At 41.8% G+C, this 14,969-nt stretch overlaps 1 protein-coding gene across 5 annotated transcripts in view; it reads right to left on the bottom strand.

Annotated features, from left to right (window-relative positions):
- LOC134342325 (parathyroid hormone/parathyroid hormone-related peptide receptor-like) overlaps nucleotides 1-14,969 on the bottom strand; it is a 91,890-nt gene that overhangs the window by 23,562 nt on the left and 53,359 nt on the right. For 2 of the 5 annotated variants that reach the window (XM_063040319.1, XM_063040328.1), the window contains exons 2-3: nucleotides 14,035-14,140; nucleotides 1,177-1,287 (exon numbers count right to left, since the gene is read on the bottom strand). In XM_063040319.1, the coding sequence (XP_062896389.1) occupies nucleotides 1,177-1,287; nucleotides 14,035-14,140 (217 nt within the window). Of the gene's footprint in view, nucleotides 1-1,176; nucleotides 1,288-8,221; nucleotides 8,557-8,725; nucleotides 8,805-11,303; nucleotides 11,474-14,034; nucleotides 14,141-14,969 lie in introns of those variants that run through there. The other 3 variants (XM_063040348.1, XM_063040343.1, XM_063040337.1) reach the window with 3 other exon arrangements.

Below are 14,969 nucleotides of genomic sequence, written 5' to 3'. Positions count from 1 at the left end.
CACAGGTGGCACCGGCAATCTTACAGCCAAAAGCAGATGAGTAAACTACAAGTGTGATTCCTTAACTCTGCGGGAGATGGATTTGATCTTAAGCCCAATAATAAAATCATTCACATTATAGTCACAAATGTGAGCCAGTTAGATTAAAAAAAGCAACATTTGAAATTTATTAAAGGAAAAGCAGGCTTTTAATAACTGTTTGGGATAGTAGACACAAAGAGCAGTGAGGTTTAGACTTTTCAGAGTCAAGTTACTAATTTACAGACTCAGTATGTATCCTGAGCCTGCTGGGAAAGCTATAATTGTTATAGACTCTGGCAGAGTCCCAGACTAAATTTCCAGCTTGGATGCGGGGCTCAAGCTTCGTGGTCATAACAACAGGTGAGAGATAATTCATCCTGTTTTCCCACACTCATATCAAACATTAATCAGCCAAAATATTGCTTTCCTTCCACTGAGCTACATGGAATGATATCTATGCATATTCTATCACTGGTTGCATTCATCTTTCATTAAATTTCTTTGATTGGTAATAAAAATGCAAAGTGAGGCTGTGAGACTCTTATGGTTTTACGTAGACAGGAGAAAAATCTCAGAGCCACACGGGAGAAATCCTGAAACTAAACTAATTAGTAGGAACGAGATTAAAATGCAGAATGAGGTTTAAACCCTCCTAGTACAATGGGCATGAGGACCAAGAGTATGAGGAGCTAATTATTTACCATCTATGAAGAAAACACCAAGGCTTACTCTCTCAAACGAGAGAAAATCTGCAAATGCTGGAAAACCAAGCAACACAACCAAATGCTGCTGGAATTCAGCAGGCCAGGCAGCATCAACGGAAAAGAGTACAGTCAACGTTTTGGGCCAAGACCCTTCAGTGATCACCGAAGGGTCTTGGCCCTAAACATCGACTTTGCACTCTTCCATAGATGCTGCCTGGCCTGCTGAGCTTCCCCAGAATCTGATGTGCGTTGCGAGGCTTATTCTCCGGAAGTTTTGCAAGCAAATTTATGTCATCCCTGGTCCATTTCTTTCAAGAATACAGCATATTATTCAAACTGACAATGAAAGCAATCTTTCTTTCTTCATGTCCTCTCTGATACATTCTAATAAATGTAAATTCAAATACCGCATTCTGGAGGAATTTGTCAGCTGGACACTAGTAGATCCTACCTTGGTGGTTGAAATCGTATATGTAATCCGGACACTGCATTGGAACCAATTTGCCTGGTGGTCCTTCGGGCCAGCAAAGGATGCCATCCCATTGGGGAGCACAATATCCTTCTGCGGAGCAAAGTACAAAAACGTAATAAAGCAAGAAGAAGATGCTCAGGGGCGGGGGGGGGTGGGGGGGGATTAAAGTAGTGTGAATCAGTATGACCTACGGTACGTAGAACACCTTAAATAAAGACAAGAGAAACAAGTCAGCTTTGGATATTAAACAAATCAAGTATGCCAAGAAAAATAAAACTGAAGGAATTGTCAATGCCACATGAAAGAAGTATGGTTCCCCCCACCCCAAAAAAGCACTTTATGTACCAGCTGTAGTGGCAAAATTGATCCAAATTGATCTGAAATCAATACAACTTCCCCCAGCGTGTGACCCCACAAAGTTGGTATACTTGTTTGAAATGGCTACAACTGCCATGATTGCTCCAGAGTCCTTTATTAGCAATTTGCAAACATACAATTGAGCGTTATCTCAGCGGTCGGCAAAGATATGACCTGCGTGGTCCCAAGCTACAAACTGCCATGAAATAAGCATGGATACATAATTTATTCCCTTTGCTTCTACCACGTCCCCCAATTAATGTAACTAGTTACCATAATACACTTAATAAATGCACAACACAAAATACACAAGTAGTCTTTGGGGGTACTGCAAGTCTGTGTCTTTATTGCCGCTTTGCTGCTCGGTGGAGTGCTCGGTGGAGGGTGCTGATGCTTTTTTGCTGGTGGGGGTGGTAGGGCAGCTCATTCCTTGCTGCTGCTTGTGCATGGGACGGGGAGCTAAGGGGGCTTTAGGGTTCTAAATTTTTAACTATTTCATTCTTTGGGGCACTCCTCTGTTTTCGTGGACGTTTACGAAGAAAAAGAATTTCAGGATGTATATTGTATACATTTCTCTGACATAAAAAGCACCTATTGAAACATGGCTCCTACTCCAGCCTTACCCATTAACAACCTAAAAGCAAAATACTGCAGATGCTTGAAAGCTAAAGGCATAGCTGTACGTTCTGCGAACTGCAGCAGGTCAGGATGCATCAGCACAGACTGAAAACGAAACAGCTTTTCGGTCAACAACCTCAGGCAAATTGAGAGTACATTGCAAGACTCTAAGAACATATAACATCAATGTCCTTCCACGTCGGAAAACTCACATCGCCTACAACATCTAGGCCAGCTATTAAAATATCTTGCAACTAGCCACTGTCACCCAAGATTGCGCCTTGCTACAAATATGAAGAAATCAATCACAGATGCACTTTTTTTTTGCAAACTGATGAAAAACCACCAACACAACCATCATAAAAATAAGGGAACACATTACAAACATGTAGAAAGCCCAATATGATGGAAATGCAACTATAATCTAGATGTTACCACTGTCTCAGAGTATTAAAACATTTCATAAAATGCTTCACTTTTCGCCAGACATGGATCATCATAAAAGATATTGGTATCAAAGCTCAAGTAATTCAGCCAGAATTAATCCTACTAGGAAACAGGGACAGAACTGGAAAGAACTGTTTCAGGGAACAGGTACACAGAATGGTGACTCGATTCCTGGCTAGACTCGGGTCAGGCATTACCCAGTTGTTGAGTTCCCTATTGCCGCTGCCAAGAAGAGCACACTCTTTATCAATTCAAAACGATACGTTTCTCTTATATACGTAAATATGTGATGTATGATGCGTTAGCAGACTTGGAGCAGTTGTAGAAAGCAAACTAAAGAAGAAACCCATGTGTTCTGAGGTTGGGTGGGACTACAACTACAGGTCATGGGTTAAGGGCGAAAGATGAAAAGTTTAAGGGGAACATGGGGAGAAATGTCTTCACTCAGAGGGTGGTGAGAGTGTAACAGTTTCCTACATATCTTCGTGATCAATTACAGTTCTATGACTAGAAGACATTAAGAGTCAGAACCCACCTGTATATTATAACTTCGTGAAGGAGACATTATAAGTGGCACCAAACACACTGCTTAGTGGTGTCAATGGAACCACAACTTCAGAGGCAGAATATATACACTTGCACTTCTACATTTCTTCTTCCTAGGCTGGCTATCAGGACTGAGGATGACTTGCTTGCACTCCAGTTCTGTGGTGTTCAGCGAGACCAACACAAGAACTGTGGGCTCTTCCACAGAAGTGGCCGGAGGTCTCTGCTGAGATGGGTGGGTGATCATGAGGTGGCCTGCTCCATTCAGTGCAAACTCAGGGAGTCTGTGTGGTCCTAATGCATAGCCCTGAGATTCTCAGTACCATCCCAAATGCCGTCTCCACTTTGACTAGTTCAGTGCCAAAATACTCCAGGAGCCAGTGGGAATGTTACACTATATTAAAGATTTGAGCACATTCTTGGAATTTTTTTCCTGGTCTACCTGGCATTCTCCTCTGTGACTAAGCTAGGAACAGAATGTCTTTTCAACAGTCTGGTGGTGGGCATGTAAATCATCTGACCTACCCAAAAGAGTGGACTGAGAGTAACTTGGGTCTCAATGCTGCTGAAGTCCACTGGGAGAAGACATTGTCACTGGTTTTCTTACCCTTCCAGTAGATTTTGAGGAGTCAGCACTACATATACATATCAAGTTTCATACTACCAACATGGAACAAGTTTTAGGACAACTGTTTTACTTCCCTTCATGCTCACTAAAAGAATAAAAGTAATTAAAATCACTATCCTGGATTAGATTTACTGTAAATTAGATATAAAGTTAAATTCACTTCCACTGTCCTGACGAGCAGTATCCCCTCAGCTCTATACTGACGACACTCTCTCAGTACTATGCTGATGACATTGACTGTATTTTGTTGTCAAGTCTTGAGGTGAAACTGGTCATGAATTCTTGACTTAAAAGGGAAAGTGATGCCACCTGATCCAGGAAGATATTTTGAGTATGTATCAGGGCAGAAATGTATATCTGTAGACCAAAAAGCCTGATTTGATTTATTTTCAGCGCACTGCCCAACCCAACTTAAAACTGAGTGGTTTGCTCATCTATTTCAGAAAGTACTTTTGAGCGTGTGGACAGAACAAGAATAGATAGCTTCCCAGGAACTAGTTTTCCAATTTTAGATTTATTAACTGATCTTAATCACCTTAGTTAGGATTTGAACTCGTGTTGCTTGTGCCTTCAAGCAAGACAACAGTAAATGCATCTACCAATGTCAAGGAGGGGACTATGTAGATTTCAGACCTGTTAAAAATCCACATCATTATATTTCTAAAATACTGCTGTTAAAATTTGTTATGTATCAGCATGGCCAACTTCATCTTTGGGATGACACGATGTGTGTGCATTTTCAGGTTCTGATCCAGCTGGATGATTATCAGACCTGGATGCAAGTGAACTGCTCAAATGCCAGCTCACTGCAGACTAAGATTCCTCACTCACTTGGCCAAGGAACAATGGCTCAAGTCTGTAAACTACAGTTGAACGTCACTCCTGGCAAGTCGATGCGTTGTGTTTATTCTACCAGATGTTTGAGGGACACTGGTATGACAATCAGGCCTTCATTAGGAACACCGGAGTCTAAGGTAAACAACAACAAACATCTTTCACCTTAATGCTGATTGATAACTGGAACTGGAACCTTGTGAAAGCAAATGAGTAAAGGAATTTATCTCAATTAAGGGTACAGCTGGATCAAGCTGAGATTCCCCTCATATTCAATTTTACTAAGTTCATTACAGATACCCATCATCCCCTCAATTTTGTTCCTGCCTTCTCATTTCTTTACATTGGCCATCATCTTTCTACACTCTCAGTCCTGATGCAGGGTCTCAACTTAAGACATCAGCCATCCCTTTGCCTCCACAATTGACGCTTAACCCACTAAGTTTGTTCAGCAGTGCATTTCTTGCCCCAGATTCCAGTATCTGCAGCCCCTCAAACCTCTAGCTCTTTGTCTGTACCAAAATTGCAATATTTTTCTGCCTTTTCCAGTAGAACACACTACCTGCAATGTTACACTAGATATCTCTTCCCTTATATTAAAACAAAGTTCAAAGTTCAAAATAAACATGTACATGCTTTAGTTAGTAAATTATGGGAATGCTGTGTTGGTATGGGAGCATCGCAACATTTGCGGCTGCCCTGGTACATCTTTGGACTGTGTAGGTCGCTGACGCAAACCATGCGTCTCACTGTATGTTCCGATGTTCGTTTGACAAGGTTAATCTTTAATCTTTAAAATCTTCCTGCTCTGTAATCTGTAACCTTTGCCACAGGTGATACAGGTTGTTTGGGGGGTTTTGTGCTGCTGCTGTTATTACCGGGCCTCCATTTGCCCCAGTGAAGAAATTCACGGTGATCAATGTCTTCCTGGACACATCTCCAGTTTGAGCAAGGATTCCCATGAGTCAGTGAGGGCGTCATGATGTTTAAAGGAAATACTGAGAACATTCCAAATCAAAAATCCCAATCAGAATCGGATTCATTATCAATTACCCGTCATGAAGTCTGTTGTTTTGAGGCAGCAAGTCATAAAATTTTAGAAATAAGTTGCAATCGAAAATAAATAAATAGTGCAAAAGAGGAAGAGTGAGGTCGTATTCATGTACTGTCCAGAGATCTGGTGCAAGAGAGGAAGAAGCTGCTCCTAAAATGTTGAGTGTGGGCTTTCGGGACCCTCCACCTGCTCCTGATGGTAGTAATGAGAAGTGGGCGTGTCCCTGGTGGGTGCCACTGACTGAGGCACTGCCTCCTGAAGATGTGCTCGATGGTGGGGAGGGTTGTGCCGTGACTGAGTCTACAACCCTCTTTTGGTGCCTCCATAGCAACCAGTCAGAATGTTCTTCATGACATCTCTCAGAAATTTCGTGGAAAGACACAGTTCGGAGTGGAGGGTGTGTTTTAGGGTTCTGACGCTGGATGCACAGACGGTGGGACCAGCCACTGGAGCTGTCTGGGTGTAAGTGCAACATCGATGGGGACGTTGGCTGGGAGGAGGAACTGAAGTTAATTTCTTTATTCTGTCAGTGGACTTAGAGAATTCTGCAGAGACAGTATAATCCTATGTCTCCAGTTCTTTGAGGTGCCTGCTCCTGGAACACCACATCTGTCAAGCATGCGGAGAGTCAGGGATAATTACTTGAGCTTAATGCTGGGTTTGTACAGTATCGTTTTCTACTAAAAGCTGTGCTGAAGTTCTGGAGGCAGGAGTGAAATAGAAAGTCAGTTTACCCCCCACCTCCAGCCAGAAAAACATCGTCTCTGTATCCAGTTTGATCGTCCCTACTGGAATTCTGTACTTTCCTTCTTTTCTAAAGTCTGGTAAACACAGGCCAGGTTGACACAGTCTTTCCTTAAATGGTAAGTTCACCATCCCAGGATTTTAAAAAAACATGTTAGTTTTCATTTCTGGGAGAAATGACAGCAATCACAGAATTGGCAGGGACCCATCTAGTATATATTTTCTGTGTGATAGATGTATACCTAAGGAACTCAATTATCGTGCAGCACATGTTTCAATCTCTCAAGGCACAAACTGAGTTCCCGTCTTGGTAAACCAGCGTTGCTAAAGACAAAAAAAATCATCATTTAAGGGGTCTCTCTGCTGAAATCGAAGCATTTTAACACTCACTGAAGCCCACTCATACACACGTTAAAGTACTCATTCTATGCTCAAGCTATTACATGATATTTGGGAAATGCCACTCTTCAGGGCAACATTCAAGCAGTGATACAGTAAATGTCAAGCAACTTCTGTGCTACAAAGATGCCAAGACCCACCTCCAATAATAAAGAGTCTAACCACCTACACTTGACATTCAGTGATATTATCCTTACCAAATACCTCACCACCACGAGGGAGGAATCATTGACCAAGACCTCATTTGGATCAGTCAGGTACAGAGGGCCAGAAGCTGAGCATCCTGTAGCAAGTGACTCAACTTCTGCCATCCCAAAAACTCCTCACCATCTACCTGACACAAATCACGGGAATAACAGAATACTTTCTACTGATGTGGATGAGTGCCACTCCAATAATACTCATGAGGCTTGACACCATCCTGGATAAAGCATCCCACCTGACAGGCATCCACCCATCATCTAAAATATTCATTCACCTCTCCACCAGTGCACAATAGAAACAGTCTGTACCAACTACAAAGTGTACTGTGGCTTCTTGGACAACACCTCTCAAGCCAGTGTCTTTCCAGTAAGGACAAGGGCAGCAAGGCAGATCACAACCACCTTCAGACTTCTTTCCAAGTCACACACAATCCTAGCTTAGTAGTATATCACTATTCCTTCCTGTTCTAAATCCAGCATCTGAAGTCGCTATCCAACAGCATTTTAGGATTACCTTTAAAGTTCACTCACCACCACCTTATGATTAACTCAGAACTGGCGATAAATACCGACCGTGTCAGCAATGCCCACGTCCCTAAAAATGATTCAATTACAAAGACTGATACAAGTATCAGGGGTACTCAGTTGTTACAAGTAAAGGGCTCAGTATAGCAGAGGGTTTGTGGGTAGAGGCATGGAAATGAACATCCCTTTCAATGCTGCTGCCCTCTTCCCCAAAGCAGTCCATGTGCTGTTGATAACTGGCACCCACCCAAAAGATGCCTTCAGTGGCTGGCAATCTCTTCCCAGTGCTGAACAACAAAGAAGCAGAAGCTGCACTCCTGCGGGGAGCCTGTGAAACTCATCTTTTGAAGGAGAACCCACCCAAATGCTCTTGCACAAGTGTTTAATCTTTCTTCAGAGACACTATTTGGCTTTCATGCAACAATTTAGAACATCTGTGTTACTGGATATAGCACAACTGCACATTTATATAACATTTCCAGTATTACTGGGTATAACACATCTATACACTATTAGATTTAAGATTCCTATACATAATATACACAATACTTCATGTAATATTGTACAAAATACACTGCATATGTCCCTCATATTAGGGGATATTTTACATATTATTATGCAGTTATCACAAAAAGCAATTGCATTATGTGATTGAAAACTGACACATACCGGAATAAAATGTAATACCGATATTTCCAGGTTGCTTTGCATCAAATCAGAAGTTTGTCCAGGCATTTCCCAGGTTTAATTCCTACTTATGATTTTCTCTCTGAGAAAATGGGACCATATTGTTCTGGGATTGGGAGCGATGGTCGCTCCCAGTTAGGTAGCACTGAAAGCCAAGATGCTACTCGTAGCCACTCGCTCATGAGCAAGACAACCACGGCTGCTCCATGCAATGGCCATATTACATGCTTTATTGAGCACCGCAGTGGAATATAACAGGATTGAGAAACGACTGGACAGAAGCACAGGAGCCTGACTGATCTCTACGTAGCGTTAACACAGCATGTGGCAACACAACAGACAGGAATGATGTCAGATCAACAACGAGTAAGTAGGATAAATATATGACAAGACCTTGCCCCAGCCTCTTCTCTCCAAGCAGCATCAATCCATTTACAACTATTCAATCTCCACATTCCTTTAACTTGAAAAATAATCTTAAATTACCAAGATTTTGGTAAACAAGAAAGTTATTTTTGGCTGCCCTTCTTCCCTGGCCCAAGTTTCTACGAGCCCACACTGTCGGTTGGGTCCTGCTTGCATGCATGTTTGGACTTTGCAAAGCTGCGCTGTGTTAAAATAGTGACACACTGTCATCCAGAGAAAGAGAAAAAAATGATATTGTGGTATTTGGGAATGAAATATTCTTAGAGGCTAATTTTAGGTTTTGGAGAGAGCAATCAGTGGTAGCCTAGTGTACAGAGCATGCTTCTGTGTGGCAGAGAAACTTGAAACAAGGTTAGGTATGTTTGCAGTAAAATTCAGTATACAACTCCTAACCAGACTGCTAAAAACAGCCATCCCACAATCCCCTTGGGCAACTGCCCAGTCATTCCAGTTATCAGAGAAATGTACTTTTTCTATCTTGCATGTAGCAGGTCTAAGAGATTTATTGCACAGAACCTTCTGAACATTGTGTACTCTTCCAGTTGTGGGATAGTATTTCTAGGGATTAGAGTGGTTTACTGTGTCTCTCACTAACCCGAGGTCCCACGTTCACTGCATGAATGATTGACTGATTGGCTCAGGCGCACTAATCTAATGTGAATATTCCCTCACGCGCAGGAGCCATCGCAAAAGTTTGGATATGCAACTTAACAGAGATGCCCTCCGTTGGTCGAGGTCGACTATGGATGTTGTGTCCGAGCAGCCATCTGCGTGATCGGCAAGCCAGGGCAGTACGATTCGGAAAGCAAGCTGTTGCCCATGCAGCAGGCTTCCCCTCTCCATGCAGCTGATGAATCCAAAGGAACGGTAGAGCCCGATAATACAGATTGGCAGCAGCAGCACTGCAGGAGGTGCTAGTCAGCGTTGAACTCAACATCGGACTGCCTTAGAGACTCCAGCTCCGATTTTCCCTCAAGGCTTACTCCCAAAGCCTTCCCCATGAGTGGGTATAGCCATTAGGTAGCCATAAGGTGTAATTTAGAAACACTCCCTCAGCTGTCTTTGATAATGTTGGAATTATGTAACTGGTTCAATCTAGATTATGCATTCCAAAAGACGGCAAGGTAGAACTACTTGGTAAATGCCTTATTTTTCTATGTTAGTGAGTATTATCCTTTTCACATAACTTTGGATAATAAAGAATCCAAAACCAGGTTAAAATTAGAAGTTTGTTCCAGATATATGCTAATAATCTACATTGATGACTTCTTATTTCTGGTGAAGGTTAAAATGCTGAGGCCTCTGGGGCCTCTTTTTAATTGTAAAGTTAGCAACACGAACACAGCTGTTATGATCAATAAAAGAAACGATCAGACTGGATATCCCAACGCGGTTTGTGAGGGTACAAGTCCTCAAGTGGCTGCCACGTGTTCTTATACAACTTCAAAAAGCATTTCATTGGCTCTCAGGAACATCGGAGCTCCCTGAGGTTACGAAGATGTGACAGAAAAGCTAGCCTTTTCCTTCCCAACTATATAAAAATTGCATGTAAATCATATATCAAAGGACTGCGTTCAGCACAAAATCCTTTTGTATTCTATAAGTGCTTTACTCTTAACCAATTCTACAGATAATTTAGAAAAAATGTTTTAAAACATCATATTTAGACTCATAATATCACTGCTGTGCCCATCAGAGGTGGCGGAGGTAGTGCAATTCTGCCAAATGAGCCTTTTTGTCAGCATTTGATGCCATGACTCAGGGTGTCAGTCAGAAGGGTGAGGGCATCCTGCCAAACGCAGAGCCGCGGTTTCCTCAGCTGCCCATACCCTCCTGCCCACCCTCCAGCACGAGCTCTGAGATGGCTTGCTAAGCTGGCAAAAGGGAAAGATCACTCAGTGCCTCTTATAAAAATAAATAATAATAAACTGTGGAATATTTCACAGCTATCCTTTACATATCACCGAGAGGTTGAGGTCTTTCAGCAAGCAAACAACTTGGAGCCAATTTCATTATTTAATGATTTGAGTTCAATAGGCTGCCCTTGTCTCCCTCCGCCTCAGCTCAGCTGCTCTTTCCAAATGTCTCTACTGAAGCCAAATGTGCCTGCTCGTAAACCAAGCTGATTCCTCTGAGTTCTTGCCCCCTCCAGTCCCAACTCCGTCTGACTGCACAGGCGTCGACTTTCAGCTCACTTTTCTTAAACTTTTGACTCTAGAATAGATGCTGTTTTCCAGAAGCAGGCAAAAACCCAGCCTAATAATCCCTAGTCAGTCACAACTGGCAAAGCGCTGTCTATTGTTCTATAAATAACTGAAGAGTGTCCTTGTTTGGCTGTGTGTTATCACATCTACGAACACATGTTTACACTGCCAGCTATCACTCACAAATCTATCACCATGTGTGTCAGTATTTGTGTGTTTCATAGTTTCACGAGTCCAAGCCCAAATTTATGTTACGTTGCACAAGTTGACTGAATATGCATGATTTATAAATTTCCTGTAACTTTGCACATATACCTTTCAAAAAGCAATTCGCAGATCTTGTTATTAAGCAAAACTTCTCTAAATCCTGTCACCGTACACATACTGTATATAGCTCCTGTCACCTTTGATTCACATTTTATAGCTCTACTCACCGTGACACACTTCTCACACTTCTTGTCTTTGTGCAGGCATAGCTCACAATTCCTGTCACTGTGCACTCGAATTGCTCACAAATCTTTTAACACCTTACACTGTGCATAGACGTCACAATTCCAACCACCACAGATGCATGTACACCTCATATTTCCACCTACTATTGGATGTCCTAGTTATCACGCATTTCACACTTCCCACAAACAGGCAAAATAACTTCACAAATTTTATCATCATACACGCACACTTCACTGTTCCTGTCACTGTACATATTTGTCTCACTTTCCTGTTCCACAGCTCTTGTCACTCTGCATATTTTTCAAACAGGATTACTTTGAGTCCTCAGTTTCACTATTTCATATTATATTAAGTCTAGATTGTCACTTTCACCATTTAAAATCCAGCAGCATAGCTTTACATTTCTATTTAAATTTGTCCACGTCCATCTGATGAGCATTACTGGCTTTAAACTTGCTGCATCTCCTACTATTTCTGTTCGTCCTGTTTATTATAAGAGGCATTTTATCCCCCATTATGATCATTGAAAAGCAAAAGACCGCAGTTGTCAAAAATCAGAAATAAAATTCCGGAAATAGCAGTTTGGGCAGCACCTGTTTGGGGGGGGAGGGGAGAGAGGGGGGAGAGAGAGGGGGGGAGGGGGGAGAGAGGGGGGGAGGGGGGAGAGGGGGGGAGAGAGGGGGAGAGAGAGAGAGAGAGGGAGAGAGAAAGAGAGAGGGAGAAAGAGAGAGGGAGAAAGAGAGGGAAAGAGAGCGAGAAAGAGAGAGAAGAGAGAGAGAAAGAGCGCGAGAAAGAGAGAGAGAGAGAAAGAGAGAAAGAGAGCGAGAAAGAGAGAGAGAAAGAAAAACAATTCAATTTTATATCCTGTCTGGTCAAAAATGCAACTGGCTATTTAATTTTTCCCTTTCTGCCACCCTGGAGCTTGTCACTCCTTTCAAATGACACAAGAATTTAGCTGTATTTTGTCTAGTTGAGTTTTCTGCATTCAATGCTCACCATCCTGCCTTCTCTACATTAGAGAAACCAAACAACTTGAGTGTCCATGTTACAGAACACTTCCTTTCACTGTACAAGGAGACCCTGAGCCTTAATTCTCCATCTCACTCCAATTTCAACCATTTTGTCTCTACACTCAAAACCCAACATGTTTCAGGAACCACATCTCACCTTCAAACTAGTTGTGATATAAGGCATCAAGCTGTAAATTTATCATCATTTTTTTGTTCCCCACACATACCATCTTAATTGCATTCCCACATTTAAAAAGATAACATACATCAAAGTTCCCCAACATCCAGACCATGCCATCTTTTCACAGCTAAAATTGCACAGGGGGTACAGGAAGCCTCAAGTCCCACACCACTGGGTTCAAGAACAGCGAGTTATCTTCAACCATTCGATTTTTGAACTAGCTGGCAAAACTCTAATCCCTACATTACAAAATAAATACTTTATGCTCTAAAATTAGAAAATAAATGATTTAATTACTTTAATTTTTGTAATTTATAGTAATTTTATATATTGCATTATTCTGTAAAAATCAAGTTTCAGTCTTTCTTCTTGTCATCTGAGCAATTCGATTTGTAGGGGCTGGGGTTTGATATTCTCACAGTTTGCCGATTTGCTTTCCTGCATGGGGGCGGTGATGGTTGATACTCTTGCTGCCACTGCGTGATTTATAAGTGTTTTTTTGTGCAGGGGCGTTGAGGTTTGATGTTCTTTACTGCTTGGAGGGGTGGGGGGGTTGATGCTCTTGCTGCTGCTGTGCTATTTAATTTTGGTGAAATTTGTAAGTTTTTTGTGCGGGGGGGGGGGCGGTGTTGCTGATGTATTTCTTTGAACGACCTCCATGGTTTTCATGTTTTGTGGCTACCTGGAGAAGCCAATTCTCAGAATTGTACAGTGCATACAATCTTTGATAATAAATCAACCTTTGAACCTGTGATGCTGCTGTAATTAAGTATTTTATTGTACATGTGCATATATGTACTTGTGCATCTGACAATAACCTCAACCTTGGTATTCTCTCTATTCAGATTTCCAACAGTTGCAGTGTTTTGTATCGCTTACATTTCAAAGAGCGAATAGCTCTACTTTTTCCTCCATTACCCTCATTCGTCTTGTTATATTAATATTTTCCCCTGAAAAACTTAGTAATTAACAGTCCTTGTCAAGCACCGTTAACAGCACATATGTTGTTCAGTCTTCTTCTGCAACTTAGGATGTGTTAAATTCTAAATTTTCGAAGTTCTGCTGAAAAGTCACAGACCTGAAATGTTAAATCTGTTTCTCCCTTGGCAGATGCTGCCAGACCTGATGAATATTTCCAACATTCTGCTTTCTTTTTTGCTGTGATTATTAATACTTCACATAAGCCACAGTATTTATCCCAATTCACCCATTGGTGCTGTTTACATTTCTTCCTTTCCCCAACACAGAAACTCTGCACTCCTCTAAATTTGGCATGGTGCCCTCTTCACTTCTGTTTCCCTATCATTAGCGGCCATGCACTCAATTGCACATGCACAAAAGTTTGGAACCGCATCCCTCCAATTCTCATCCACATCCTTCTTTTGAGATTCCTTAAAATCTTTTCAATCAACTTCCTCTCCACCCCACTGACTATCTCTTCTGCTATGCCTTCTTGTGAAGCAACTAGGGATCTTTAATACAGTAAATACAGTACTTAGTCAGTTTTGCCGGAGGACTCACCAGTAGCTTTAGTTATCCTGGACTTCAATTTCTGTTCACACTTGTGTTTAGCATGAAGCAGCAGGTAAATCTGTTCGTCTCTGGTAATAACATCATCTGCATCCACCTGAATATAGCAAAAAATATGTGCAGACGTTAGTCAGCAATGAGTGAAGGTGAGGATGAGGAAGAGCAGGAGGAAATGCTATGGTTCAGATTTACCAATTTAATAAAATTGCCAAATATGGAAAGGAAACCTCTTTATCCTAAGGGTTACTGCAGCTTGCAATGCTCTTCCCAAAAGGGCATTGAATCTTTTATGGGGAAAATTGGCTAAATATTCAAAGCATAGACTTCTGTGAGAGAGACTGTAGGCAATGGGTTGCTCTGACAAATGACAGTTAAGAAACCTTGAGCTTGTCATTTATATATTGGCTTGAACCAAACCAAATAAAATGACTGAAGGCGGCTATAAAGTTTCCATGCCAATTCTCTATCCTCCTTATTGATTTTAAGGATGACTTTTGTACGTGCATGATACAGGTCAGTGGTTGAGGATGAGGGTGGAGATCCAAAGGTATGATATTCCTGTACCTCACCAATGTCTGAGGCAACTCAATCATGGGTAGTGTTATATCTGAGCCTACTTGTCCAGCAGGGGTCACTGGACAACCACCAAATCCATCCTAGTCTTGGAGGGGAGTTTCCATCGTTCTTCGTCGTTCCTTCAGAACATCATTAATTGCTGCTTTACAAAGCTCTGAGGGACCATTGATTGGAACCTACAAGCACACTTCTTGTTTCTGACCTCCCCTCAATTTCCCCGGATGAGCCACAAGAAGTTGGAAGGAGGGAGCAACAATTATAAAATGATAGTTGAAACTTTATCCCATGTTACAGGTATCATATACAAAACAACATAGGTTTAAGGTGAAAGGAATAGGGTATGATGCGCA

Source organism: Mobula hypostoma, chromosome 1, assembly GCF_963921235.1.
Source record: "Mobula hypostoma chromosome 1, sMobHyp1.1, whole genome shotgun sequence".
NCBI lineage: Eukaryota > Metazoa > Chordata > Chondrichthyes > Myliobatiformes > Myliobatidae > Mobula > Mobula hypostoma.
The sequence above is the reverse complement of the archived record's forward strand: the minus strand, read 5'-3'. Positions and strand labels throughout refer to the sequence as shown.